This window comes from Amia ocellicauda, chromosome 21 (assembly GCF_036373705.1).
Source record: "Amia ocellicauda isolate fAmiCal2 chromosome 21, fAmiCal2.hap1, whole genome shotgun sequence".
NCBI lineage: Eukaryota > Metazoa > Chordata > Actinopteri > Amiiformes > Amiidae > Amia > Amia ocellicauda.
In genome coordinates, this window is record NC_089870.1 from 10044363 (window position 1) to 10068987 (window position 24625).

The 24625-nt window shown below is 43.8% G+C and overlaps 1 protein-coding gene across 3 annotated transcripts in view; it reads left to right on the forward strand.

Moving 5' to 3' along the window:
- Nucleotides 1-23323, forward strand: part of samd4a (sterile alpha motif domain containing 4A) — a 35118-nt gene extending 11795 nt beyond the window's left edge. The window contains exons 3-14 of one of the 3 annotated variants that reach the window (XM_066694743.1): nucleotides 7147-7686; nucleotides 9308-9577; nucleotides 10274-10315; nucleotides 11048-11157; nucleotides 11409-11495; nucleotides 12457-12688; nucleotides 12774-12859; nucleotides 13396-13514; nucleotides 13939-14143; nucleotides 15123-15249; nucleotides 16430-16513; nucleotides 18504-23323. In XM_066694743.1, the coding sequence (XP_066550840.1) occupies nucleotides 7147-7686; nucleotides 9308-9577; nucleotides 10274-10315; nucleotides 11048-11157; nucleotides 11409-11495; nucleotides 12457-12688; nucleotides 12774-12859; nucleotides 13396-13514; nucleotides 13939-14143; nucleotides 15123-15249; nucleotides 16430-16513; nucleotides 18504-18532 (1931 nt within the window). In that variant the 3' untranslated portion in view covers nucleotides 18533-23323. The remainder of the gene's footprint in view (nucleotides 1-7146; nucleotides 7687-9307; nucleotides 9578-10273; nucleotides 10316-11047; nucleotides 11158-11408; nucleotides 11496-12456; nucleotides 12689-12773; nucleotides 12860-13395; nucleotides 13515-13938; nucleotides 14144-15122; nucleotides 15250-16429; nucleotides 16514-18503) is intronic. The other 2 variants (XM_066694744.1, XM_066694745.1) reach the window with 2 other exon arrangements.
- The last annotated feature ends 1302 nt before the right edge of the window (nucleotides 23324-24625 follow it).

Here is a 24625-nt window from a genome sequence, read left to right on the forward strand (position 1 = left end):
GTAAGGAGGTAGGGTTGAAGTTCAGATGCCGCCCACGGGAGGATCATGGAAAGGGTCTCCACTGACCTACATCCACATCTGGGCTGGTACACCTACAGAGTCATTCCTGTAGTGGATCTATTTTGAGTAAGCAATGGGGCATCATGTATGAGTCAAGCTCAAGGATTGTGACTCTTGCTTTATACAGACGAAGGAGTTGAAGAAAATGAAATAAATAGAAATGGTGATAATACAGTTATGAGGTGAACTACTCAGCTCCAGGTCTTTTCTGATTTGCCTTAATAGTAGTAGACTATAAAGTTTCAGGAAACAAACTAAAGAACTCAGCCCTTAGTCTAGTAGTGCTCTTTTAAGAGAGATGGGTGACTCAATTCTCTAAGCAGTCATCTTCTAATTTAGCAGTCTTTACAGGTTACCATTACAATGCTGCCTTCACTGGCCAAGCACTGAGCCCTGGCAGTTTCATTTCCTGAAGAGCCAGGTCCAGGCCATAATTGTGCACGTTTTTCTTTTTTGTTTGAAGCATTCCTCATTGCCAAGCTCATGCCAGAAATGGTTAAATACCTTGCTCCCTTCTCCACTTGTCAAGGTACTGTAACCCCACTATTCTTCAGGATTGTTCAGCATAAATACTCCCCACCTCTGTCCCTAACTGACAAAACAGAAGTTCTTTTGCCTACTTTATGTCTGACCTACTGAGTAGTGTACCCTTTACTATGCAGGGAGAGGCTTTGTAGTTCGTTCCCTTCGAGTAGAACCCTTTTTTTTTTTTTTTTTTTTTGTGGTGGAGCAGGTCAGAAATGGGGAGGCCGTTTAAGGAAGTGTTTGTTATCATTGGGGCTGGGTGATCTCAAAGAGAAAGTATGTGTCTAACCAGGGCCGTTTCGGATGCTGTGCAGTAAGTCGGAAACTGCGCATTCTTCAGCCGGACTTGTGGTATGCCAGCACATTCCTCTGTGCTGAGCTGGAGCTGGGAGTCTGAGCGATGGGTGGGGGAGCGTGCGGCCTCACATTTCCAAACGGCTTTTATTTTTCCCTCCATCCCCCCTTTTTTTCCATTATTGTTACTAGTTGGCATTCCTATGAATTTATTGCTTCTAGAAAAATGACATCACTATGATCAGTGTTGAAGTCACAAAGCACTTGAACTGGGGAACAGTTTGCTCGGCCTGCTCCTCTTTTGAAAGTTTGGATCTTCCTGGTGTTAACTCTGCTGGAGGATAAGTAGTACTGTGGTAATGTTAATCTGGGTCAGTGTAACCATAGCTTTGCTCTGAATGAATTGACATCCAGAGCAAAAGAAAAAGCTGATTTTGCATTGTAAACAGCATTAAGGTTACACATTCTAATTGCTTTGAACATACATTAACCACAAAGCCTCATTTACATAGGTAATACTATATATAAGGTTGGAATGATCTCTGTTTTATTTTGTTTACAGAATATTTTGTCCCCCGGTTTAAGAATCCCTCCTTGTTAACAGATAACAGATTTCTCATTTCTTCTCACCGCGGTATTGTAAGCATGTGTCTGTGTTTAAGATTCTCCCTTCTGAAAAATGTCATCTGGACAAGGAATGTCATATTATTTATTCAGTGTGCAGATAATACTAAATACAGCTCGGACCGAGAGGGAGAAGAGTCTCTTCATCTTGTTTAAAATAGAATAGACGAGATGAAAATGGCAGGAAGTGCAAAACTTGTAACAATTGGAGGGAGGGAGGGAGCAGTGGAAAAAGTTAAGCATTGGTAATGGAAATGTTTGTTTTGTGAAGTGTTGTGACAACTTATTCCCTCCTGTTTCACCAACTCAGGACACTTGTGTTTTTGCTTCCTGCCAGTAGTGGATCTGCTCTCTGATACTCCATTATAATTAGGGCATTATCTTCCCTTCGCTAATATTGGCAATGTGTGCTATGGAATGCCTATTTTTAGACCAGGAATCATGTGTCTGCTAAATGTAGATTGTCTCTCCTATGCTGGTATTTGTGTATATGTGTTTGTGTGGTTTTCAGCTTTTAGGATACCAGGAGAATCAGTCTTATAAACCTTGTTCAAAAATAAGAATGACTCAATGGAGGTAGGAATGGTGTCTGCTAAAGGGACTCTACCAGAGACCAAAACCATCAATTCAAAACTAGTCCTCTTATCGTATTGCAATACCTTGGCATACTGATCCAATTGAGATATGAACGTATCTCCTAACTTGTGAAAACAAGCACACAACCAGGGCTCACTTTGTTTAACAGATCTGAATGAATGGCTAAACTGTGTGTGTCAGAGAAGTGTACAAATGAAAGATCATAGATTTATTGTTCAGCGTCTTTAAACAATGATTCAGCAAAATATTTTCTTGCAATACTAAGGATAATGTGTTTGTTTGTGTATTAAAAAGCAACCTATTGATTGTGTCGCAGCACAGTCTTCTCCTGGACTTAATAGTTGCTCAGATGTGTGGAAATTTAACAGTGTGCAGAAGTAATATTGACACGTACTGTACAGCCTGCTAAGATGTGAAGAAAAACTACAGCAGGAGTAGGCTAAGCTGGGATTTGAGATGTGACCAGCAAGAGAAGCAGGAGAAGAGGATTCTGGGTATTTTGCTTCTTCTGGTGGCTGTCTTTGAAGCAAGTGGAATTGTTTACTATTTTGGCGATATTTTTAAATGAGGTTCTATTTTTGGAAAAAGAAACGGCAAGTGCAAATTACAGCAGATTGTAGCAATCTCTGACAGGAACACCCTTTGGCGGTTTATTTACCATGCCATTCAGAGTTCACCATGCTCTGTGTTTCTCAGAGGAGTGGAGGATTTCTGCTTTGGGGATTGTGTGATTCACAGATTCCCGATACTCGCTTATATTGAAATGCTGCTACCGTTTCAGAGAGGGAAGCTGTTAAATATGGAATAATGCTCACTCTGGCAGTGCGGGACTGAAGTGAGTCACGGTGTCGGCCGCTGTAAAGCAGTACTGTCTATTGTGTCTGTAGGTCGGCTATAGACCTGGCTCTGTTATCACGCAGCGCACGGGGGCGGCTCACAGTTTCCATTGCCCTCATCAGCTCTCCAGCGTGTCGTAAGGCTTTGAGTGGGATGAGGTTAGTACTTTAAAGTGAGTGGGACAAATTACACAAACTGAAATAGTTCCCATTACATTCCAGTGATTTCATCCGGCTCACGTTTATCATGTAGGCCACTTCCACCTCAGACTTTGTTGGAGTTTACCACCACTTACTATAAAGTTTAATCCATTTTTAAATTATTATTTGACTTTCTTTTATTACAAGAACTTGAGTAACGGAATTCATCATCGATACAGGAATTTGCTAAACAGACACATGCTGTAATGTAAGTACTGTAACTAAACTAATTTCTTCTTTAGCTTGACTGGTTGTTTTTGAAGTATCAGTATCAAAGGGGTTACTTGTACTAGTCCAGAATCACAAGACGTTTCTGGTGCTGCCCTCACAGTCACTCTGATCAGACCTTCCATGGTAATAGGCCTTGAATCTTTAAACTGAAAATAGCATTTAGTAAATTGAAATGTTCTGATGCAGCACTGATCATATTCATAGCGGTTTTGTCACCATAGAACATTCCCTTTAGCTTTAATATTAGAGCCAGTAGACCTAGGCTAGTTGTTTTCACACTTTTGTAGACTCCTGGAAACCAATTCTAATGGATATGTTCTCAGAAATATTTATGGATGGAATATCTGTATAAGTAGGTCTTGTGGATCTTATCCATATTATACATGAACAGCAGTGATAGCTTAACAAGTAGTATCAAATGATTTTGCAATAAAATTGCAGAGCTACTGCTACTCTTGGGATGTGACTTACTTTAAGTGGTTTCAAGGAAGTGTGGAGGTGGTGTCTGGGGTTCATAGTTGCTCTTTGTCTCTGCAGCAGTTGCTCAAGGTTTTGGAGGTCACAGTAAGAATGAGAAATCTTTCCTTAAGTCTGTGTGGCTCTGTATTTTGGTCAGCATTCGGGAGGGCAGAGGGGAGTAAGATGTAAGATGTAAGATTAGAGGGCAGCAACAGAAGGGAATGTGTCGCTGTATTGCATGGAGACTGGGAGGGGGAGTTAAGGCAAAGGGGGTAGTAGCCAGGAAGAAGTGTGTGTGTGTGTGTGTGTCAGTGATTGTGGACAATGAGGAGGATGGAGGTAGATTGACAGCATCCCTGTGGTGGAGTGTGGCTGTCAGGATCCAGGGATGCTGGAAGGAAAGGAGCGAGCCAGCAGCCAGAGAGGGAGGGCATGATGGGAGGCAGGACAGAGGCCAAGTCAAATTGATGGCTCTAATTTTAGGAGGAGGGTGTTACTGTAGGTCATGAGGACTTGATTACCAGCTAAATTCAGAAGATCCCAGAGTCATGAGCTTAGCAGCACCCATGTTGAAATGGATATCGCATGATGGGGGTCTTATGGTGTACCTAATGTTTCTCTTTTTATTTAATTTTTTCCCCTTATTTCCATAATAATCACCCATCTTATTTATTTCCAGTTGATCTAATACATAAACCTTTGTGAATTTGTGAGCTACTTGCTTTCAGGCTGTTTGGTTTGCTTTGATTTAGATCAAGGACGTATATGGGTCTGATATTCAATTAATTCACTTCTCTGTCCCGACACTCACTGGTCAGGGTTTTAATCCTCTTCCTTCTGCTAATTTCTTCTTAAAAAGGTAGAAACGTTGTCCTTAGGATATTAAATATTTTATTCCTGTAAGCAATTTACGATGCATTCCTGAACATGTAAGCCGAAGTTTAATATTTTACTTTTGGACCAAAGGAGAGTATCTGACTAATCTGATATTTTTTTATGATAAGTATGATTAAGTCCTGTAATACCTGTTGACTGGGCAGTAAAATCAGGGTGTGCGTACAGAGACTGACTCCTGGGTTCTCCATGCAGCCAATATTTACACACAATGGGTTCACCACTAGGCGGAGCAGAAGAATCTCAGTTCCAGCCAAGTGGCAGTCCTTCTCGCTGCACTGTATAAATGGCTGAGCCTGAAAAGGCCACCGAAAGGACACGTAATTATGTGAGAAGTCCCAGTTCTAATCTGCCCACATTAGGTGACATTTGCGCCTTGTAAACACAGAAGTTCAAGACTTATAGGGCCATAAACTTTCCCCAGTGTGGTTTTACTGAGAGTTGAGAACTGACAGTCCCTTTGATTTGGTAATTAGTTGCTCCTTGTATGGCTAAATAGGTCATCACCTTTGTATTCTTACTCCAGCAGAGTTCAGATATAAATCACAAGAAGACATAAAACGCCCGTGAGCATTTTAGAAAGGAATGTGTCAGTAAGGAATCTCGGTAAGTGGCTTATTTAGCCACATTCATTTGATATTAAAATGAAAGGTTGATATGGAGGACAGCAGCTATAAGCAGAGTCAAAGCTCATCTTCCCCTTATTTGTCAATAAACCGTATTGTTAGGCAGTGATGTAGTTGAGGGCATACGCAGGTATACGCCATATTGCGTATACCCTGCTCTACATTTATTAATGTATACGTATTGTAAAATAAAATACTTAATTTTAATACAAATATCTGCCACTCTAACGAAGATGATTCCGTTTAAATGTGAATTATTACAGAAATCTAGAGCACAGTGTATACAAGTACACTGTGTACCAAGTCTTGATTGACAATCTCTGTCTTTGTGTTGTTCCTCTGTCCAACTCCAACTCCTAGAGTGACCACCCCACTTTCCAAAGCAGCCAATGGGAGTTGTTCATTACCATACATGGTGACATCGGAGTACACATTCACTTTCTCACATTCCAGGGTAACGGCTCTGCTGCCCCACACCTGAACCTGTCTTGGAGGTGATTCAAGCATTCCTTCCCAAAACAGGTTGCACACACTACCTGTTCACTAGTCTTTATCAATGGATTTTGCAATGCAGTTGATGTAAGACATTCATAGACCCCTCCCCCTCCCATCAGACATCTGTGTCCACTTTCTGTGAATTGGGAAAATACCCAAGAGCATTGGGGGAGCCTGGATTTTTCCTTAATTGTGCAATTTTACCAGTGCAAATCTCCCCACTTGCAGATTCCTTACAGCATAGACAAGCCCTCGAGGGTCTTCTGATGCAAATACATTTTAAATATTCGTAGCAACTAATCTGTTATTCATTTTTTGGATGCAGGCGCAGGTTTCTGTAGGTAAATAACCATACGAGATAAACACATGGCCTTCAGTGCTGTAGACTCTCCCTTTTAACACTTCGTTACTCCCACCTGCTGACTACCAGAATTCAACATATTTCCGGGGTGGGGCGGACAGACCTCCAACCATGTCCCTTCGTGAGAAGAAACACAAACTAGTCAGCGCTCCACCATGATGTTTAGGTCCTATTTGGAACTGGACTTCAAAATGCTAAATGATGAATGCGTAGAACTGCAGCCTATAACAGTCCGTGTGTCACATCTTGCTCATGAAGATCAAGAAGATCCTGTACAGACAGCGCAAATCTCACCTATGCTTTCTGACTTTTTATTATCTCTTAGCTCCTTTGTATGTACGAAACACTCTATTTTCGTAGGGACCATGTCTATGCCCTGACCTGTCGTATCTATAGCCTTTGCAGACCCTTGCTGGAATGATTGTTCCTGTGGTATGCCTTCTCTCTCAACCAGGCAACAATAGACAACATGACCCTGGATATCTATAGACCTGCGGCTTGGGCCTTAACACCGTGCTTTAGCTTCTATTTTAACTTAAGTAGAAAATAAGATGATGACTCCTCCATTCCTCGTTCCTCTTTACCATGTGTGGCTTTAAACAGTTTATCGATTTTATATTCAAGGGTCTAGTTTGAGTAACTGGGCTCATGTCATGTTTTTTTTTTTTTTTTTTGCTGTTTTTTTCAATACCGACCATCCCCAAGAATACATTGAACTGTGTGCCTTATTAAAGCCGGGGTGAGTTCCAGAGCGACAGTTGCAAAGCCAGCTAAGTAGCAGTCAGGAGCTGAAGGGGCTTCTGTATTCCTCTAAACCTTGGGGGTGGAATAGATTGGAGACTGAATCCAAGGACTTGGTGGTTCTCCTTGCTGCTCGTCTGACAGACTTGCCCTCTCTCTCTCTCTTCCTCTCTCTCTCTCTTCCTCTCTCTCTGTGCTCCAGTTTTGATCAGCCAGTGGCAAGGCGAACCCAAGGAGCGGGTGATCTCCCTGGTGCTGACTCACCTGCCCCTGCTGAAGCCAGGGAACATCGAGGCCAAGGGAGAGTACATGCGCCTGCTGCCCAAAATCCTGGCCCACACCATCGAGCACGGCCGCCACCTGGAGGAGAGCCGCCAACTGCTGTCCTACGCTCTGATCCACCCCGCCACCTCCCTGGAGGACCGGGCTGCCCTGGCGCTGTGGCTGAACCACCTGGAGGAGCGGGCGGCAGCGCGGGGGGGGAGCGATTCGCTGGAGCGCACCCCCACTCCCCTTCATCAGCATGGCCATCTCTACCCCCACCACCAGCGCTACGGCTCGGACGACCGCCTTAACGGCTGGCAGAGTCCGCGGGACTCCAGCCTGGGTGGCAGCAGTGGAGGGGGAAGCGGCGGCTGGCACCACCAACAGGGCTGTGAGAACGGGCACCTCTCGCTCTACCCCTCCTCCTCCATGCCCTCCACCATCAACACCGTGGGCACCAGCAGTGGGACCAACACCAGTGAGTCCACCCTGAGGCCTTTTCTGCTTGGCTTTTGCTTTTTGGGTTGGTAGATATAGGGTTCTATATTTGTATTTTGGATTGATTTCCAATGGGGCTGAATAGCAGATTTTATTTTTTGTTCAAACTGTTCTTCATTAGGCTGTCCATAGTCTACAGCAGTGTGCATTAAAACTTATTACAGGACTATATACTGAAACTTAGTTACCATTTCCTAAATTCAGTGTTAAGTACAGTCATCTTCCAATGCAGGCTTCTGTACGGGAAAGGAGGAGCTTCAGAAATATTCACTTTGAGCATATCTGTGGTTAGAGCAGGATATTTACAGCGAAGAATGCAAGAGGCTTTATTTTGATGAAGGAAACAGCTGAGGATATAAATAATGGCACCTTTAAAGCTGTAAACCTCTTGCAGCACGAGCTCTTCTTACAATATTGTAATCCTTTACCTTCAGTCATTCAGAATGAACTCGCCATAAAATACTGATAAAATTGGGAGAGGGAATCTTGTGGGCACTTTTCAATTCATAAGTTCCCTAGAAGACATCTTCAGGGTTTCCTCTGAAATACAGTGGCTCCACGGGTACCATAACAATAAATGAATGCCTTATATATTGAACATTGCAGATAATCAGGGCAGTTTCATGCTGTTTTTTTTCAATAATGACAATTTAGTCATTTGTGGGTCAATAAAATAACCAATTTTGTCTGCAATGTATGAGAGCCTACAAATACTGCAGCCCTCATAATGGTCTGGTACTGGTAGTAATAACATGGGGTACCAGATTCAGAGAACCTGAGTGACTTTATGAAGAGAAATTGATTTTTCAGGTTGTCATTTCATAAGAGCCCTTTAATCGAGAGTAACCGTAGCATATAGCATTAATCATTATGCCCAGAGTGAAATTGTTTGGTCTTTACAGCCATGGGTTTGTCTGCTCAGAAAAAGGTAGTTGCTGCGATTGGGAGTGAGTTATGCTCACAGGTGACTGTCTGATCTCCACCCCACAGCCAGCTGTGCTCCGTATGCCATCCTCACCCTTCCCATGTAAGGTCTGCTTTGTGGAGGACTGTATTTAGGGAAAATTGTTAATATTAAGGCACTGGAACTTGTAATGTTAGCTGGGCACCTATTTTAGATGAGCAGTGACGACCTATACATAGCCCAAACAGTTACTGCTGGGCTGGAAAATACTGACACATAATAGGACCATACCTTATTTTAAAATCTTCTATATTCATGTTTTTTATTTCAACTTGTGAGCATCTCTCCTAAAAGACTAAAGACTAAAAGCCATACCTGCACATGTAGCTAAACTAGAGCCAAATCAGGAGTCAGTTTAGCCACAGCTTTTCATACATTTTAAAGACACATCTCTGTCAACTCGGGCACGAGGGTCTGTCTGTCAGACAGAAGCATTAGCATTAGCACTCGTTTCTCTCCTATTCGGATCAATGCGTTAAACTCTGGGAAGATGTTGATGTACCTGCGTCCACCGTGAGGCAGTCGGCGCTCTGTCACTTTGTTGAAAACCCCCCTGTTAGGCGCATCGCAATCCCCAGCCCTCGGTAGGCCCTGGCTCACGGTCGTGCCGCTGTGCCGTGTTGTTTGTGTCTTGCAGTCCTGTCTGCCGGGCAGCACAGCCCCCTGAAACGCTCCGTATCCCTCACTCCCCCGATGAACGTGCCCGCGAGCCAGCCCCTCGGCCATGGCTGGCTGTCCCAGGAGGACCTGCGAGTGCGCGGCCTGGCCCCCGACCATGCGCCCCTTTCCCCCCAGAGCAGTGTGGCGTCCTCGGGCAGCGGGGGCAGCGAGCACCTGGAGGAGAACCCCGCCCTCAGCGTCACGCCACACCGCAGCACATTCCACGAGGAGGGCAGCGGTATGAGGGGTGAGTCCACTGCCCACAGTGCACTGCGCCGCCGAGAGGGGCCCGGCTCGTAGCTGCACTGCAGGCCTCAAGGCAGAGCTGCAGGCTGTGGTGGGGCTAAAAATCAACAGGCAGAGTTTTGACAGAAGAGATATTAAGGGGGCAGTAAGATTGTCGCCCACAGAGATGGTTTGTACTGAAATATGTACGTGCATCTCCCATTTCAAATATGAAAAGCTGTTTTGCTTGTCTGTTTGTTTTTTAGTCCATACAAATAACGAGCCAATTAGAGGTAGGATCATATTGGGCATCATATCTAACCTCCACTGGAGTAGAAACATTCGGTCTGTATATACATGTGCAGGGTATTTTAGATCGTTAATTAAACCGTCTGCCAGTAAATCCTGTTTAGAAAAGATCAGCCTGTTAGCTTTAGAAGGAAGGGGGTGATGATAATTACATGAAACAGCATATATTTCTAATATTCTAAGGACGTTTCAGTGTGACTAGAGATAGAAGTGTATTGGTATGGTCTTGACTCTCACACTTGAATGGGAAAATCATATGAAAAGCACATATTACAGGCTGCGGGCCCTTTAGGAAAGATGCAACAGAGCTGCACTATTTTCATGTTTAACTTGTTGCTCCTTGGGGACAATGGGAATGCTATATTTATGTGCACTGTACTCTGCAGTAAAACCCTTTCATTACCTTTAGGCCTTTCGGAAGAGAAAACAACAAGGTCAACGGTTAGCCACAGTACGTCATATTCTGCAAACATATGTGTTGTCACGCAGACAGAGTGTTGTACAGTGCCTGTGGAGGGGGTGTTATCTTCGCTGCTGTTCAGCCTGTGTCTGCTGATATAGTTGAGCTGTCATAGAGCCATCTAGACTCATCAAAAATCAGGCTGCGGAGGAGATAGATGAGGTGCAGACACACGCAGCAAATTTGTCCACACTTCTTATTGCAAATGCATCATTAAGACATTAAACTAATATAAGACTCTAAAATATTCACAGCTTTGTTCCTCTCAAGTCTTCTGTTGGATTTCACTCAATAATGCATTTGTATTTCTCAAGACTGATATGCAGGGGAAATATTCCTACTAAAGTAATCCCTTTGAAAATGCCAATTCGGTTCATTTTCTGGCTCTAGATGTTCAATATTTAGAATTAGAAAAGCCTCTTATAGATCTAGTTTATATAGTGAATTTTCACATCTTTCAGCTTATTGTTTTCAGCTGCTATAGCCCTATTTTGTAAGTTGTTGGATCTTCAGTTATTGTCTTTACTTAAGTAGGATCAATCTCCATGATCATGATCTGGCAAAAATAGCTGCAATGGAAAATGTTAATCCCAGGCAACACACATTGATGCATGCCTTTGTGCTAATTGGTGCTGTTGGTTGATGCAACGCTAAAATATAATCCTGAGTTTCCATTCTTTACAATGAAACACCATATCCATGGTTTGGGGTCTCTGTCCACAGATGTACCAGCTTGGCTGAAGAGCCTCCGTCTGCACAAGTACGCAGCTCTCTTCTCCACGATGACCTACGATGAGATGATGTCACTGACTGAGCAGCAGCTGGAGTCCCAGGTGAGTCGCGGCGTCTCACTCTTGCTCTTCCAACAGGGCCGCTGACCTCTCTACCGCAGAGAAAATAAATGAGAAATTATTAACCACCAGAGGCAGGAAATGTATCATTGCTTTACAATTCCTCAGTGAACAAACTGAATAAGGATGTGAATAGTTAGATAGATCATGGCATTTTAAATTTGAAGGACCTGGCAGACCTGGCCTGGTATTAACGTTGTGTTCTCTCTCTGTGCCTCCCCTCCACCCTGCAGAACGTCACCAAAGGAGCCAGACACAAGATCGTCATCAGCATCCAGAAGCTGAAGGAGAGGCAGAACATGCTGCGCTCTCTGGAGAAGGTCGGTGAACAGCCTTCCTTGTTATTGAAATCCACCGATGCAAGGGCTCCCAATCTGCCGTTTGCTATTGCTCATATTGTTCCCTTTCGGAGGATCATTGTGCCTTTTTGAAATATTTGTGAAAGCCTTGATTTTAAACAAGGAGTGTGCATGAGTGTGTTGCTTTATTGTACCAATTAGTTATTTCATTTGAACAAATTAATGCCTTCCAGGTCGATACTTATTGAACATTAAAGGCCCCAACACTGCCCCAACAAACACCAACATTCAAACATTCTCTTGTTGGCTGTTGGGTTTAAAATGTTTGGAAGAACAGCTGTAATTTTCACACTGCGCCAACAAACTGCAACAAAACTGTTTTTATTCTTGTTTTGCTCTTGCTACTGCTGCATTGGATGGTGTTTTGGAAATTGATGATCTTTTGCACACACTGCAGATATTCCTGCTGTTGTTACGTATGGGTTGTTACCTGTATTCAAAGGTGAAGATTAAAAAAATAAAGTCTAGAAATTGACTTGACATAAAAAATGATTGCGATAATAATTGTCCCTCGCCAGCACACTTGGGTTTCCATAGAGATGACAGGGAAACCTACCCCATTGTTATGGAAACTGGGGACACTACACCATAGTTTGAAGTTTGTTGAAAAACTAAAGCACACTGGTCAAACAACACAACACCAACAAACACTGATTGAGCAAGTTCAATCAGGAAAAAACTGACTCCAACAGGCATATCACACCAACCCAACAGAACCCAACAACTGGTGGCTGTTGGGGCAGTGTGAATTGGCCTTAAAGCTCCTAATGAATCTTCCATGACTGTTTCTGCAGGCCTAGCTTTGAACAACTATAGTGAAGCAAGGATGCCCATAAATAGATGTCCCAATCTAGTCTATATGTCACCATTGCATGTCCCCTGGGGTGTAGCTCCTCAGTGATGCGTGTCGTGCTTCTTTCAGGATGTGCTGGAGGGGGGGAACCTGCGCACGCCCCTGCAGGAGCTGCACCAGATGATCCTGACGCCCATCAAAGCCAGCAGCAACGGGGACTCGGCGCAGCGCTCCCTGCTGGGCTCCGACAGGAAAGGCGGCAGCCCCTCCTCCCAGCTGGGGGGCGGGGAGGCGGAGTCGGGGGGCGCGGTGATTGCAGAGGGGGACCTCCCTGCCCAGTTCACTCGAGTCATGGGAAAAGGTAACTGGAAATGAGTGGGACGTGTTCTGTCACCCGAGCCAGTCCACACCTGCCCGTGCCTCACCTCCTGTCCTTCCCTCTCCAGTTTGCACACAGCTTCTCGTGTCCCGGCCTGATGAAGAGAACATCAGCTCCTACCTGCAGCTCATTGACAAATGTCTCCTCCACGAGGTAAGCGCCCCTGTCCCCCTGCTCTAGAGACGTCCTACTCCTGCAAACCACCAGTCTGTGTGGTTCTATAGCATCATTAAATATCAATTCGAATGACAACAAAGTGTGGGTTGTTACTTATTTTCTTGTCTTCAGTATAAACTGTATATTGTATATTTATGGTCCCACCACAAGCGTTTTTATGCCTTTGATATAAGTGTTTTTCTCTCTGTACTTTAATTTATAGGCTGCATGCCTCTCCTGAGGTTAAGAATTGACAAATCCCCAGTGTGGGAGTCACTCTCTCAGAATCCTGAATCTTTTACAACATTGAATACAAATCTAAAGATGAATAGTCTCTCTTATGTGAAAATGTCTCGACTTGGCTTTTATTCTCAATATCTTTGAAGCAGCCCAGCCATTCCTACATAAAGGATTGTTCGAGTAAAGCTAAAATTCCCTTTGCTGACTCACTCTCTCACTGACTCATTCTCGCTCGCTCGCTCTCTCTCTCGCTCTCTCTCTCTCTCTCTCTCTCTCTCTCTCTCCCTCCACAGGCTTTCACAGAGACGCAGAAGAAGCGGCTGTTGTCATGGAAACAGCAGGTGCAGAAGCTGTTCCGTTCGTTCCCGAGGAAATCCCTCTTGGACATGGCAGGATATCGGCAGCAGAGAAGGTAACGCTGCGCAGCCCCACTTGTTCTTCTAGTCTGATTGGTAAATTAAACTGCACCACCAAAAAGCACCCTTAGTTTTTCATTTTCTGACCTAATCTGTTCAGGCTGGTGTTTATCATTCAATCTGCACATTTGCATTTCACAGATTTTCATTTATTTTAAAATCTTTTATCTTGTGCCATACAATGTTAATTTACTGCAGTTGAATATCATCCCCCCTGCATTTTGATTCCTCCTGATGCAACACATTCCTGAACACGACAAAATGGCCCTATAAAAACAAAGTACAGTGCAGTCATACCTTCACAACCCCCTGTTGAAAATTCATGGCCCTGTTTCTAGTGCTCTGTTTCCACATCAGTGCTGTTACTAAGTGTTACACTGTCTTTAAGCGTTGCGCAGCTAAGCCTGTCTTGTGTTTCAGTCGTGGTTATGGTCAGTCCAACTCTCTACCAACCACGAGCTGTGTCGGTGGAGGGGTGTCGTCCCGTAGGAACCCGCGGCAGTTCCAGATGCCGTCCCGGAGTCTGCCTGCCGCCAGGCTGGGGCTGCTGGGCACTGCTGGCATCCTGGGACCAACGCAGCGCAGCGCCAGCAGCACCCCCACCAGCCTGAAACAAGGCCGACAGGTCAGACAGCCTGCCCTGCAACACACACACACACACACACTCATAATTGATCAATAATTGATTGCTTTTTTGTATTGGGTCTGACTCTTGGCAAGTTTAAAACATCACTATTGGTTTTATTTTACATTGCCACTTATTTATTTTTTAAATCCTGAAAAAGGTGAATATGGAGAATATAGATAAATCCAGTGAATGGCATTGCTTTACTGCATCTCACTAGGCTGTGCTGTGGAAGAGCTCGCCTTCAGCGCCTTTCTAAGCTGAGGTTCCCGTCGGTCTGGTCAGAAGAAGTCCTAGGAAGCTTTGCACTCCAAATTCCACAGGCCTGTTTGACATTATTAGGGCTATGGAAGAACAATAAAAGAATGAGTAACGCTGAAGAAGAAACGGAGCAAAATAGCTGGGTGAGGGAGGGGAGTGAGCGAGGTGGAGGAGAGAGGGAGAGAGGGAGGGAAGGGAATGAGAAAAAGGGAGGGGAGCTTAGGCAGAGGCAGTGAGAACAGTGCACAGGCATTTCCTGTTTGTCCCTGGCCCAGAGAACAGGAGGGCCGGGAAGGGGGAGAGAGAGAGAGAGGGAAAGAGACCGAGAGAGGGGTCTGGTATATAATGGGCAGGTTTATGTGCATTTACAGTTTGTTCTGAGGAAAAGGGATATGCCCTTTGTGATGTTTGAATTGGAGAATGTTACTTTACTCTTCATGTCGAGTGTCTTGGAGTTGTTTTGAAGTGGAAATTCCTCAAGTATTAGAACATTTACACCTCTATTAATAGCTTTTATCTAAAGGTCAGGGAAAATATCATTTTTAAGGCTTTATTTGTATTAGAATTAACCAGTTGTTTGTGTGTTTGCATCTTCTCTAGAAAACAGCACCAGTTGATTCAGCTTATACAGCTATCTATCTCTATACTGTGCATAAAGCAGTTGGTGTCATAAACTCCCCCCATTAAAGCAGTGGTCTGAACTGGTGTCTCTTTTCAGGGCCTGTGGTTTGCCAACCCCGGTGGCAGTAACAGTATGCCCAGCCGAACACACAGCTCCGTCCAGAGAACCCGCTCGCTGCCGGTCCACACCACCCCACACACTATGGTCATGTTCCAGCAGGCGGGTAAGGACAACACGCCTTCTCGGTGGCCGAGCTCAGCTGATCCGAGTTCCACATTTCAAAGCAAAGGATTGTGGTCCATTCATTCCCACGGGGGTGGCCTTACCAGTCTTGTGTAAGACTGGTTCTTATCCCTTAAAAAACGTCTCGGGTTAGCATGGCAGCTGGAGGCTCGCAGGGTTGTGTGGAGACGCTCTCTGTGCCATCGCTAGCACTGTCATGGGTCCCAACAAGCCCTGCTTGCTATTACTCAGCAGGGCGTCCACAGGCATTAAATCGGCAACAAGTGAAGCAAAGCATTAAGAGAAAGGAAGGGAGCCCAGCAGGAAGAGCGAGTGAAGGAGGCTGCAGCCCCTCACAATGAGGGTCTTTGTGCTGGGTGCCACGGCCCTGCTACTCTCCCTCACTCGTTCTCCCTCCCTCTGTTGACGGTGTCGACAGAGGGAGGGAGAGCGAGTGAGGGAGAGTTGCAGGGCTGCGTACAGCACTGAATTCTCACCCACACACACACACACACACACTGCACATGCAGTTGTGGGGGCTGTTGGCCATCCACCAGAATATGCAACTCCAAAGCCAGGCCCCTACTCTCTTTCCTCTCCTCCTCTCTGACGCTAGCCAGATTAATGGATTGATTAAAGCACAGACATCACTGCGGGGGGATTTGATGCCTAAAAATAGCAGGTTGACTGTTCCATCCAGCGAGCGAGTGCCGAACTCGGCTCTCCCACCCCACAAGGGATTTTCAAAGGCCAGCCTGTGTTGACTCAGCTAAAGTCAAGACCGCTTAAGGCTATCGGAGTGATACGAGAGGGGTGGGGATCTGTGACGCGAATGACTGTCTGAGAAACACTATCTCTTTAATCGAATTAGGGGGTTGTTTTTGTGCCAAACTGGCATTTTACGCACCGCTGACACCTGGCTGTTTGAACTGAATTGTTGGCTGCCGTGGCACGGTGTGAAGGTGATGACATTGGGAGCGTTCATTAAGTGAAAGAGTTTATCAGATTAAATTCAGCCCCCAACTGGTTGATTTGAAGGTCACCATGAACTGTAAGGGTAGGATGCCCCTGGTGGCTTATTCTTTCTGTCTCTTCATAAGTTTATCTGAGGTCTCTGTGATGGTAAACTGTTCTGGTGGTCGCTGGTATGTCTTTAACAATGGCTTGTTTTGGAATTCCAGAGTTCCAGGTGCCGGTAACGGAGCCCGACATCAACAACCGCCTGGAGTCCCTGTGTCTGAGTATGACGGAGCATGCTCTGGGAGGTGAGCTTCAGTAGAATTTGGTGCCATTTCAAATGGAATAGGTAACCCATGCCAACATACCTGGCATTCAGGCCTTCTGGGACACGGAACACTTTATTGGTTTATAACAGGTGCGGCCAACCCTGGATACTGGAGAGCAGCAGTGATTTGTGGTTTTGTCTTGTTTTATTAAATTAATTTGCTGCTTGATTGAGCCCAATTGTTGTCCTTCATTAGTCAAAATTTCCCCATGTTCAGAGTATCCAGTGATTGATGATTTAGAGGGACCTGAAAAAGCTGCTCTCCAGGAACAGGGCTGGCCAATGCTAGTCTATTAGGAGCCAGTGACTATTCGAAGGGAAGTCTGTTGTTCATTCTTAATGTCCATTATCTGCTCGGCAGGCCTGGCTTTCTGAGGGGGAACATAACCCTACAGATACAGTAATGTCCTTATGCCAAGAAGGCAGTCTGAACCGTGGATAGGGCGTCATAGACGTGGTGTTGGGAAAAACTTTCTCCCGTGGTTTCTCCTCTGACTGGAGCTGCTTGTGAGAAATAAATGTAGCTTGCAAAGATATATTTAACACCAAAAAAAACATCAACATGAAAAAAAAAGTAACTGTGGATTTTGGCCTGCAGAGGTGATGGTCTGCAACAGCTGGAATACATTTAATTGATGGATTAAATGGCTCTTGAGTACAAACGCTTTCCTGTTGATACTGCGTCAAGTGACACACAGTTAAAAAGCCGGGCATCTCCCCTGACTAGCTTGGTAAACAAACCCGTAAGAGCAATGGTGCAGCAGGCCACAAGGGGGCAATGTATCAATGTTAAAAGTGGGAAAAAAACACATAATGGTCAGTTTGGCTCACATCTCTGCTTTTAGAAATGTTGCCATTGAGAGAGGGAAACTGTGGTTCACTGAGAGAGGATACCGGTACTTTAGACTACATTTAGATTTCCTTGTATTTATACTAAACTACCACTACTGTAAAAAAATGTAAGAAGTTTTGAATGAAAGGAATAATTGCATATTATTTTTTCTACCATTACATTAGTGTTCTGTTGGTCTAGACTGTGTGTACATAGATGTTTTAAACAAAAGGGGAAAGGGGGAACAATTTCAGTGTAAATTTCCTGCTTTTAAAAAAGAAATAAAGGCTTATTTCTGGCCTCACGAGCGAGACACAGTGGCCCTCAGTGCTGCGAGCCGGGCGGGCTGACAAGCCGGGCTTTGTGCGAGCCGCGAGCGCCCGGGCGGAGCGGGGCCGCTGTGGGCAGGCCGGGCTGCGGTGCGCTCAGGAATGCGAGACGGCAGCCCATGTGTCTTGCCACTGGCTGGTGCAAACAGACCGGGCAGTGTTTGTGTGCCATGTGTGCGCTCCCCTCCCCAGCGCCAGCAGCCCCCAGCACCCCCCAGCACCCCCCCAGGCCGGCCCTGCACTGGAAACACAGGCCGCTCTCTCTGGCATTTCCACTGCCGCTCCAAAGAATCAATCAACCTTTTTTTTTTTTTTTGGTAGGGGGTGGAAGGTTAATAGGATCTGTAAAAATCCTTTAAATAATGCTCTTATTTTCTGAAGTGCGCACAAGCTTGGTTTGGACTCTTTTTGACCAGGAATGTTCTGCGTATGTTATTGCCTTTGGTTACACCAGTCCTGTATAATGTGGTTGAATTTTCTATTAATAAGCCTCAGGCATTTTAAAAATTAGCCTCCGCATCAGGCTAGCACAATAGGCAGGGTAAGATTTTGTGGGGAAATAATGCTGCTTGTTTGAGAGGTGATAGATTGTGTCCTCCAGTTTCACATTTTCTAACAGAAGATCTCATTAAAGATGTACTACATTGATGCACTTTATTATTGTGGCATTGAATAACTTAATTTGTCTGTGTCCAGTGTGGACATTTTGTCCTTGCAGGTTAAAATTTGCATGATGTCTTGATATCAAAGGTCTTGACAGCTTATAAATGTAAAGCACTGTGCTGAAAGTTCTTGTGTTCATTTGGCAGATGGAGTGGATCGGACATCAACCATCTGAGGTTGGAGTGAGGAGGCCCAGGGAGACAGTGCTGGCCAGGATTCATGGGAAAGGTCACCCTGAGGTCAAGAGGGGTCACCCACTTGCCCACCTACCTATTCAGCTGCCACCAGGGGCACTGGGACATCCAAAAACCCCATTCGCCATTTCACAAAAGGCTCTCCATTGGTATTTTTTGTTGTCACTATTAACACTAACTTTTTGTGAACAAAAAAATGGCACGTTTACAAGTACCAGGCTTTTTGGAAAAATGGTCCTTAAGATAAACGACTGTTTGGTGAAGAAGAAGAGCAAAAAACACTAAATGATGATAAAAGTGTGACGAGCTACTCCGAGGTCTCCCTAGATACTGGATAAACCACCAACAGAACTGCCCCAGTCAAAACGATAGACCTTCAGCTATGACGAAGCAGGGGCTGCTGGAATTCGGGCAGCAGTGAGTCCATGGGACACACCATGCTGGCCCCGCAGGCGCCTCCTCGTACAATGCGAGTCCCATCACAGGAGCTGTAGTCTTGTCTGTAAACAAACAAGCCAGCCAAACAATCACCCGGCGCTTTGTTTGTTTGGATATTGTTTCATGAACGAGGAAGGAGAGTTTGGGAGAAGAACTTTGTACAGAGGGTGAAAGAGCAGATATATACATATATAAGTATTGTTTACATAAACTGCAACTATTAAGGGTACCGAAACATTTATAAAGTTCAGGTATGAATGTTGTTCTTTTTTTTTTTTTTAAGCAATGTTATTATAAATGCTAATAGTTTTATTTTTCCTGGAGTTTTTTTTCTCCAACCAGCAGATAAAGCTGAGGCAAAGAGACTAGGAGATGCTGTTAATTTTGCTGTCTATGTAGGGATCTAAGGGAAGGCCATGCGTAGGACTGCCAGGGCAGTGTGGTACAGGATGAAGGAAGGAGCAGGTGAATCGAGTGAGTAGGAGGAGTTTTGATGCATAGAGGGACAAAGCAGGAGGATTAAGTTGGTTATTAACATATTTGTGGTCCGAAGCAGAGGTTTGTGAGTTTGGCCAGGAAAACAAGCGTTTGTTGGGTCATATTCAGACCCAGGCACGTCTGAGTTGCTGCCCCCTCTCCTGTGAGAGACTCGGTTCCCATCTCCACCCTGTCACCATGATTTCTATCCGTTAACCTGCCTCCCTCTGTTTTCCAGCAGTTGTCATTTGCACTTACAGATAATCCATATTCGTATTGCCTGATTGGCTTTCTCTGCTTGTATTTGTATTTGCCTTTTACACCTTTGCAATGAAGCACAAAGCAAAGACTTTATAGTTTTTTTATTTTATTTTACTTGGATAAAGAAATACATGGGCCAGAGGCAGGTGGGAGTAACTGCTACTTTCTCTTCTGTGAAGAGAAGCAAGGTGTGTCCCAAGTTAGAGACGGGTGTCTTTTCTGAGCATGAACTCCTGGTATGGGGGGAGGACAGATCCAATCTTTTTTTTCAGTAGTATATTTGTAATTTATTCATTTAATTTCATTAGAAGTAGGCAAGGAACACATGAGCTGATAACTTTATATTCATAATCATATGGGGTAATTTGTATTAAATAAGAATTATACTACATTGAAATAAGTTTCGGAAAGTTATTTTGCAGTTTGCAGTGACTATGAAAAACATGATGCTGTAAGTCAGGTGATCTTGGGTTTGGATCTTGAGATTCTTGTGTATTTAGGAAAAAACATTAGAATTAATGAGTTAATTCATATCAATTGATAAGAGGCTGCTGGAAACTGGTGAGAGACTGGGGTGTGAGAGTTGAGCTACTGAGTTTAATGAAAGTCTATGTAGGTTTTAATCGGTTATGTTGATTTTCCAAAAGAGATTGGTTTAGTATGTGTGTTTATGAGGGATTTTACCCATCAGCTTTTAACTGTTGGCTAGTAATAGAAGGCATACTGTATAGCTGAATTCTGCAGAGTGACTCAATCTACATGTAGGGAAGGGGGGTGTGGTGTTAAAGAAAAGGATGGAAACAGACAGGAAGTATGAAAACAGCAGCATTTTGATGCATAGTGTAGCTTTATTTCCAAACCTTAAAGGGTTTATATTTTTCTATTTATTCTCCGCAGCTTTGTGTTTTTAGTTCCACCTGGTGGACAAGTACAGTGTAGTGCAATTGCACGATTTTGTAATTTCTTTATGAATGATCCTTATAAACAAAGCTGAATGTTTGTCTTAGAGCTGTTCTGGTCTTTTTTAATTTCCAGTTTTGTCTTAATTGTCAGGATTAGCAGTAAAATGTACACATTGTTTAAATCTGATTTTGTCAGTTGTGGAGAAACTACTTTGTAAAGCTGAAGAAGTTCAAAGTGGCGGTATCTATCTCCAACAGAGTTTGCAGAAAAGTGAAGCTGCGTACATTTGCAGAATCCAGTGACAATGAGAGAGAGCTCCTTTTGGGAGAATGCCTGAATTAGTTGCAGCTTGTGGTGGTGAAACATCACACAGAATTTTCACATGGGAGATTCACTTTACAAAGCATTCAACTGTAGCTGTAGTTATCATCAGCGTGTAATGCACAGTCACAAAGTGGAAATGTTACTGAGAAGCCACCTCTGTGTAGTCCAATGACATCTCCGAGGAAGGATAGACATAAACTTAATACAAACACACGAAGGCTGTTGAAAATTAATAATGTGGGGTATGATTCTGAAACATTGCGGCATGTCTGTGTCAGTCACTGTGGCAGGCAGGGATTTCCTGAATCTTCTTTTTGTGCATTTGTGATTTGTGCCCCCTTCTGTTTTCCATTCTTGGTAATGCAGTATCCCCTCCCTCCCTCCCTCCCTCCCATGGCCCTGCGCAGACTGTACTGTCCCTGCACCGGCAGAGTGATTCCCATATCCCTTCTCAAGTGAAGTCCACTCTCACCCACTCTGATGGGTTCTGAAATGAGCGGCGTTTGGGCTGTTCCTGTCCTCAGTGTGCGTCGCAGAGTTTCCAACAGCCCTGGCTGCTGCGTCTCTGGACCTGCAGGCATCTCAGAAGTAGTGGGAAGGGGGCAGCTATAGGTCACAGCGTTCCGCATCAGCCTAGTGCCAAACGTACAGTACTGCTATTCTTGACGGGTCCAGATTAGACCGTGCATGGATTGGGGTGAAGTGTAAGAGAAGCAGTCTTGGAATTAAATAATTGTTGTGATTCAGTTACATTTGTCTGTGATGGTATTTTGGCGGAGAGAGTGCTCTTGTTCCCTGCCTTAAATCGTGTCAAGTGTGCATTCGAGCGTCAGAGATCTGAGGTCGAACACTATGCTGGCTGTGTATATGAAAGCCATGCAGATTTAGAAATCCAAAAGCTATGTTCATTGCATGAATGGAACTTAAACCTCTATTAGGATTTAATGCAGTTCAGCCCTTGTATACAATTTTGAAGGCTTTTTCCACAACTTTAGCATTCAGTGCCTAAAAATGCATGGAAATGCAAAATGTTATAAAGCATGTTGCCTTTGTCAGCAGTTCTATTGGCATAGCTGGTAAACCGTAAGTGGCATTAATTACACGTGCAGTTACACGTAAACTCTTTACAGGGTTTAATGATAGCATTGTAATTATAGCCACTTAATGGTAGTACCATATAAATACAAATTATTTATTCTTTTTTTTTCCAATTTCTGTTGCAGAGGTGATTATTATATTCACTAGATGTATTATTTAAGATACCGTATGTATTAACTTGCTATGGCTGGTGACCATAAGTACATCTCAAATATTAACTTAGTTATTTTTTGTTTGTTTCTTTTGTTTTAAATATAATCTCATTGTTTCAACTTATATTATGAAAGAGACATATCATTGTTTTTCCTTTGCGTTTTTGTGCTATCTAATGGTATATAAAGGTTTCTGTCCTGGCAACCCAAAGCCCAGAATGATTCTTTCAATACCTGTAGGAGGTTCCAGCGCCAATCACGTCAGTGTTGCAAGGGATGATGGGATTCGATTCTCTGCTCCAAATAACTGCCTGACGCATTGACGTTCTGCCTGCGCGAGCTGGGTTTGATGTAATTCCGTGGGCTAATATGAAGAAAATTTTAAATAACTACCTATTTGTCTTCCTCCTGAAACCATATTTTCATTGAAATTGAGAAAAATATGAATTAGAAAACTGTATAAGTTTGCTTTACACTACTTTACTTTACACTAACCATGCCCTATTGTCAGCTTCACAATGGCCAATAGGCGGGCTGCAAATAAATGAATACACTGTCCCTTTAGAATCTGTCCACACCTGGCAATGAGCTTCAGGAAGACGGAGAGTTTTCCCATCATGCCTTCAGTGCATGTTCAGTACACTGTTGTGGGGTGAGGGAGTCTAATTTACTTCAAATCTCCCACCTGTTCAACTAATGCAGGGGAAAACTGGCCCCCACTATCCATAGCTGAGTGAAAGACTGAGGAAATGGACAGCTGTAGTGTCCCAGGCTTGGATGACTTTGCTTTGGTGTTGTACTGTGGCTGTACTGAGGCTGCCAATCTAATGAGGAAGTGTATTAACGGCAAGTTTTGAGTTTCAAAGGAAGACTTTCGTTTTGTTGGCTTTTTTTTTGTCATTTTCTTTTTACCTCGGTGATCAACACATTACAGTCCACTCCCAGACTTCATGGTTGAGGATGAGACTTCTGTTGTAAATTGAGAATTCACTGTAACACAATATTACCGCTTTACTGTGCAGATTTTTTCCTAAGAGCCCATGTCCTGTATTGACTGCAGGCTTACATCTATATTCTAAGAAAATATCCTATGTTAAAAAAAAAAAAAAGAAAGTTATATATGCGCATGCATGAGGCTGTGAAGTCGTATATTTAGAATAACAAATGGCAGTGCCTTTTCTTTTGTACTCATACATCTACCCAAAATGTAAATGATTTTATATGGACTTTAAAAATAAATGAAAGAAAAAACAAAACAAAAAAAAAAAAAACAGAAGAAAGCAAACGCAGCGATGATGACGATGATCTAAGGAAGAGGAAAATCGCAGGAGATGTGCGAAGCCCATCTGAGCGATGTGATGACATTTTAAACCATGTTGTTCTCAAATGTTTCATCCAGCCAGGCGACAGTGGAGCACTTCCTGCAGCTGAGCGGTGGGCTGTCCGCTCATCCCATTACTCTGTAGGTACTTCTAATGCTGATATGAAGTTATAAATATACCTGTCTGTAAAACAAACAGATGTATATATGCGTGTGGAGCATTGTGTGTATGCGTGTCTGTGTTCTCTGTATATATGTGTACACAAAGTGTCATGGGATACACATTGCATGGCGTACATCAGCTAGTTAATAAAGATGCTGGCGGGCACTGTGACGTCTAATTCAAGGGAATGAATACCACCCTTCATTAGGAGCGCTTTTATTGACAGTCTGTTCAGACGGCAGCCAGCTTTCAGCTCCCCCAGCAGAGTTTACGGTCCTGCTGTAAAACACTTGCATCACGTAGTGCAGTCCTCCCTCCCTCCCTCCCCTCATCAACGTCGATTACTTTCCACTTCTAGCGTGACTGCATGTTGTATGTATCTGTGAACTGTGTGTGTGTGTATGGATGTTTATGTTGTGGATGAGCAGCTGTGTTTGTGTGTTGTACGGTCTGTTTCGAGTGCCTGACATTTATGTGAAAACCACAGACAAAAAAAAAAAAAAGCATTAAAAATAACTTTGTTCTAAAATGTTTTGCTGTTTGGGGTTGAATTGATGTCTTGGCTCATAATTGTACTTCCTAAAAAACAGGCCAACATGTGCCCACTAGTACAACTAACAGGGTTCGACAAGTCAAATCTCTGGTCATACTTAGATATTTGATTTTACATAAGAAACCTTAATGTTGGCAAGGACTAATTTTATTCTTACTAGGTTTTTAATTCTCTCAATACACTGCCAGATCCACTTCACAAAATGTTTCTTTGGTTTTATAGTCCCTCTCTCCCTGCTGTGTCCCTGCTATGGTAGTTGATCTTTTGGGCTGCTGTCAGGTTAGTCAATTAACAAAACTAGATCCGTAGTTAAAAAAAAAAAAAAATCTGCTTTAAAACAAACAATCTGGTTTAATTATCTAGTTGCATGAAAGTGTAGCATAA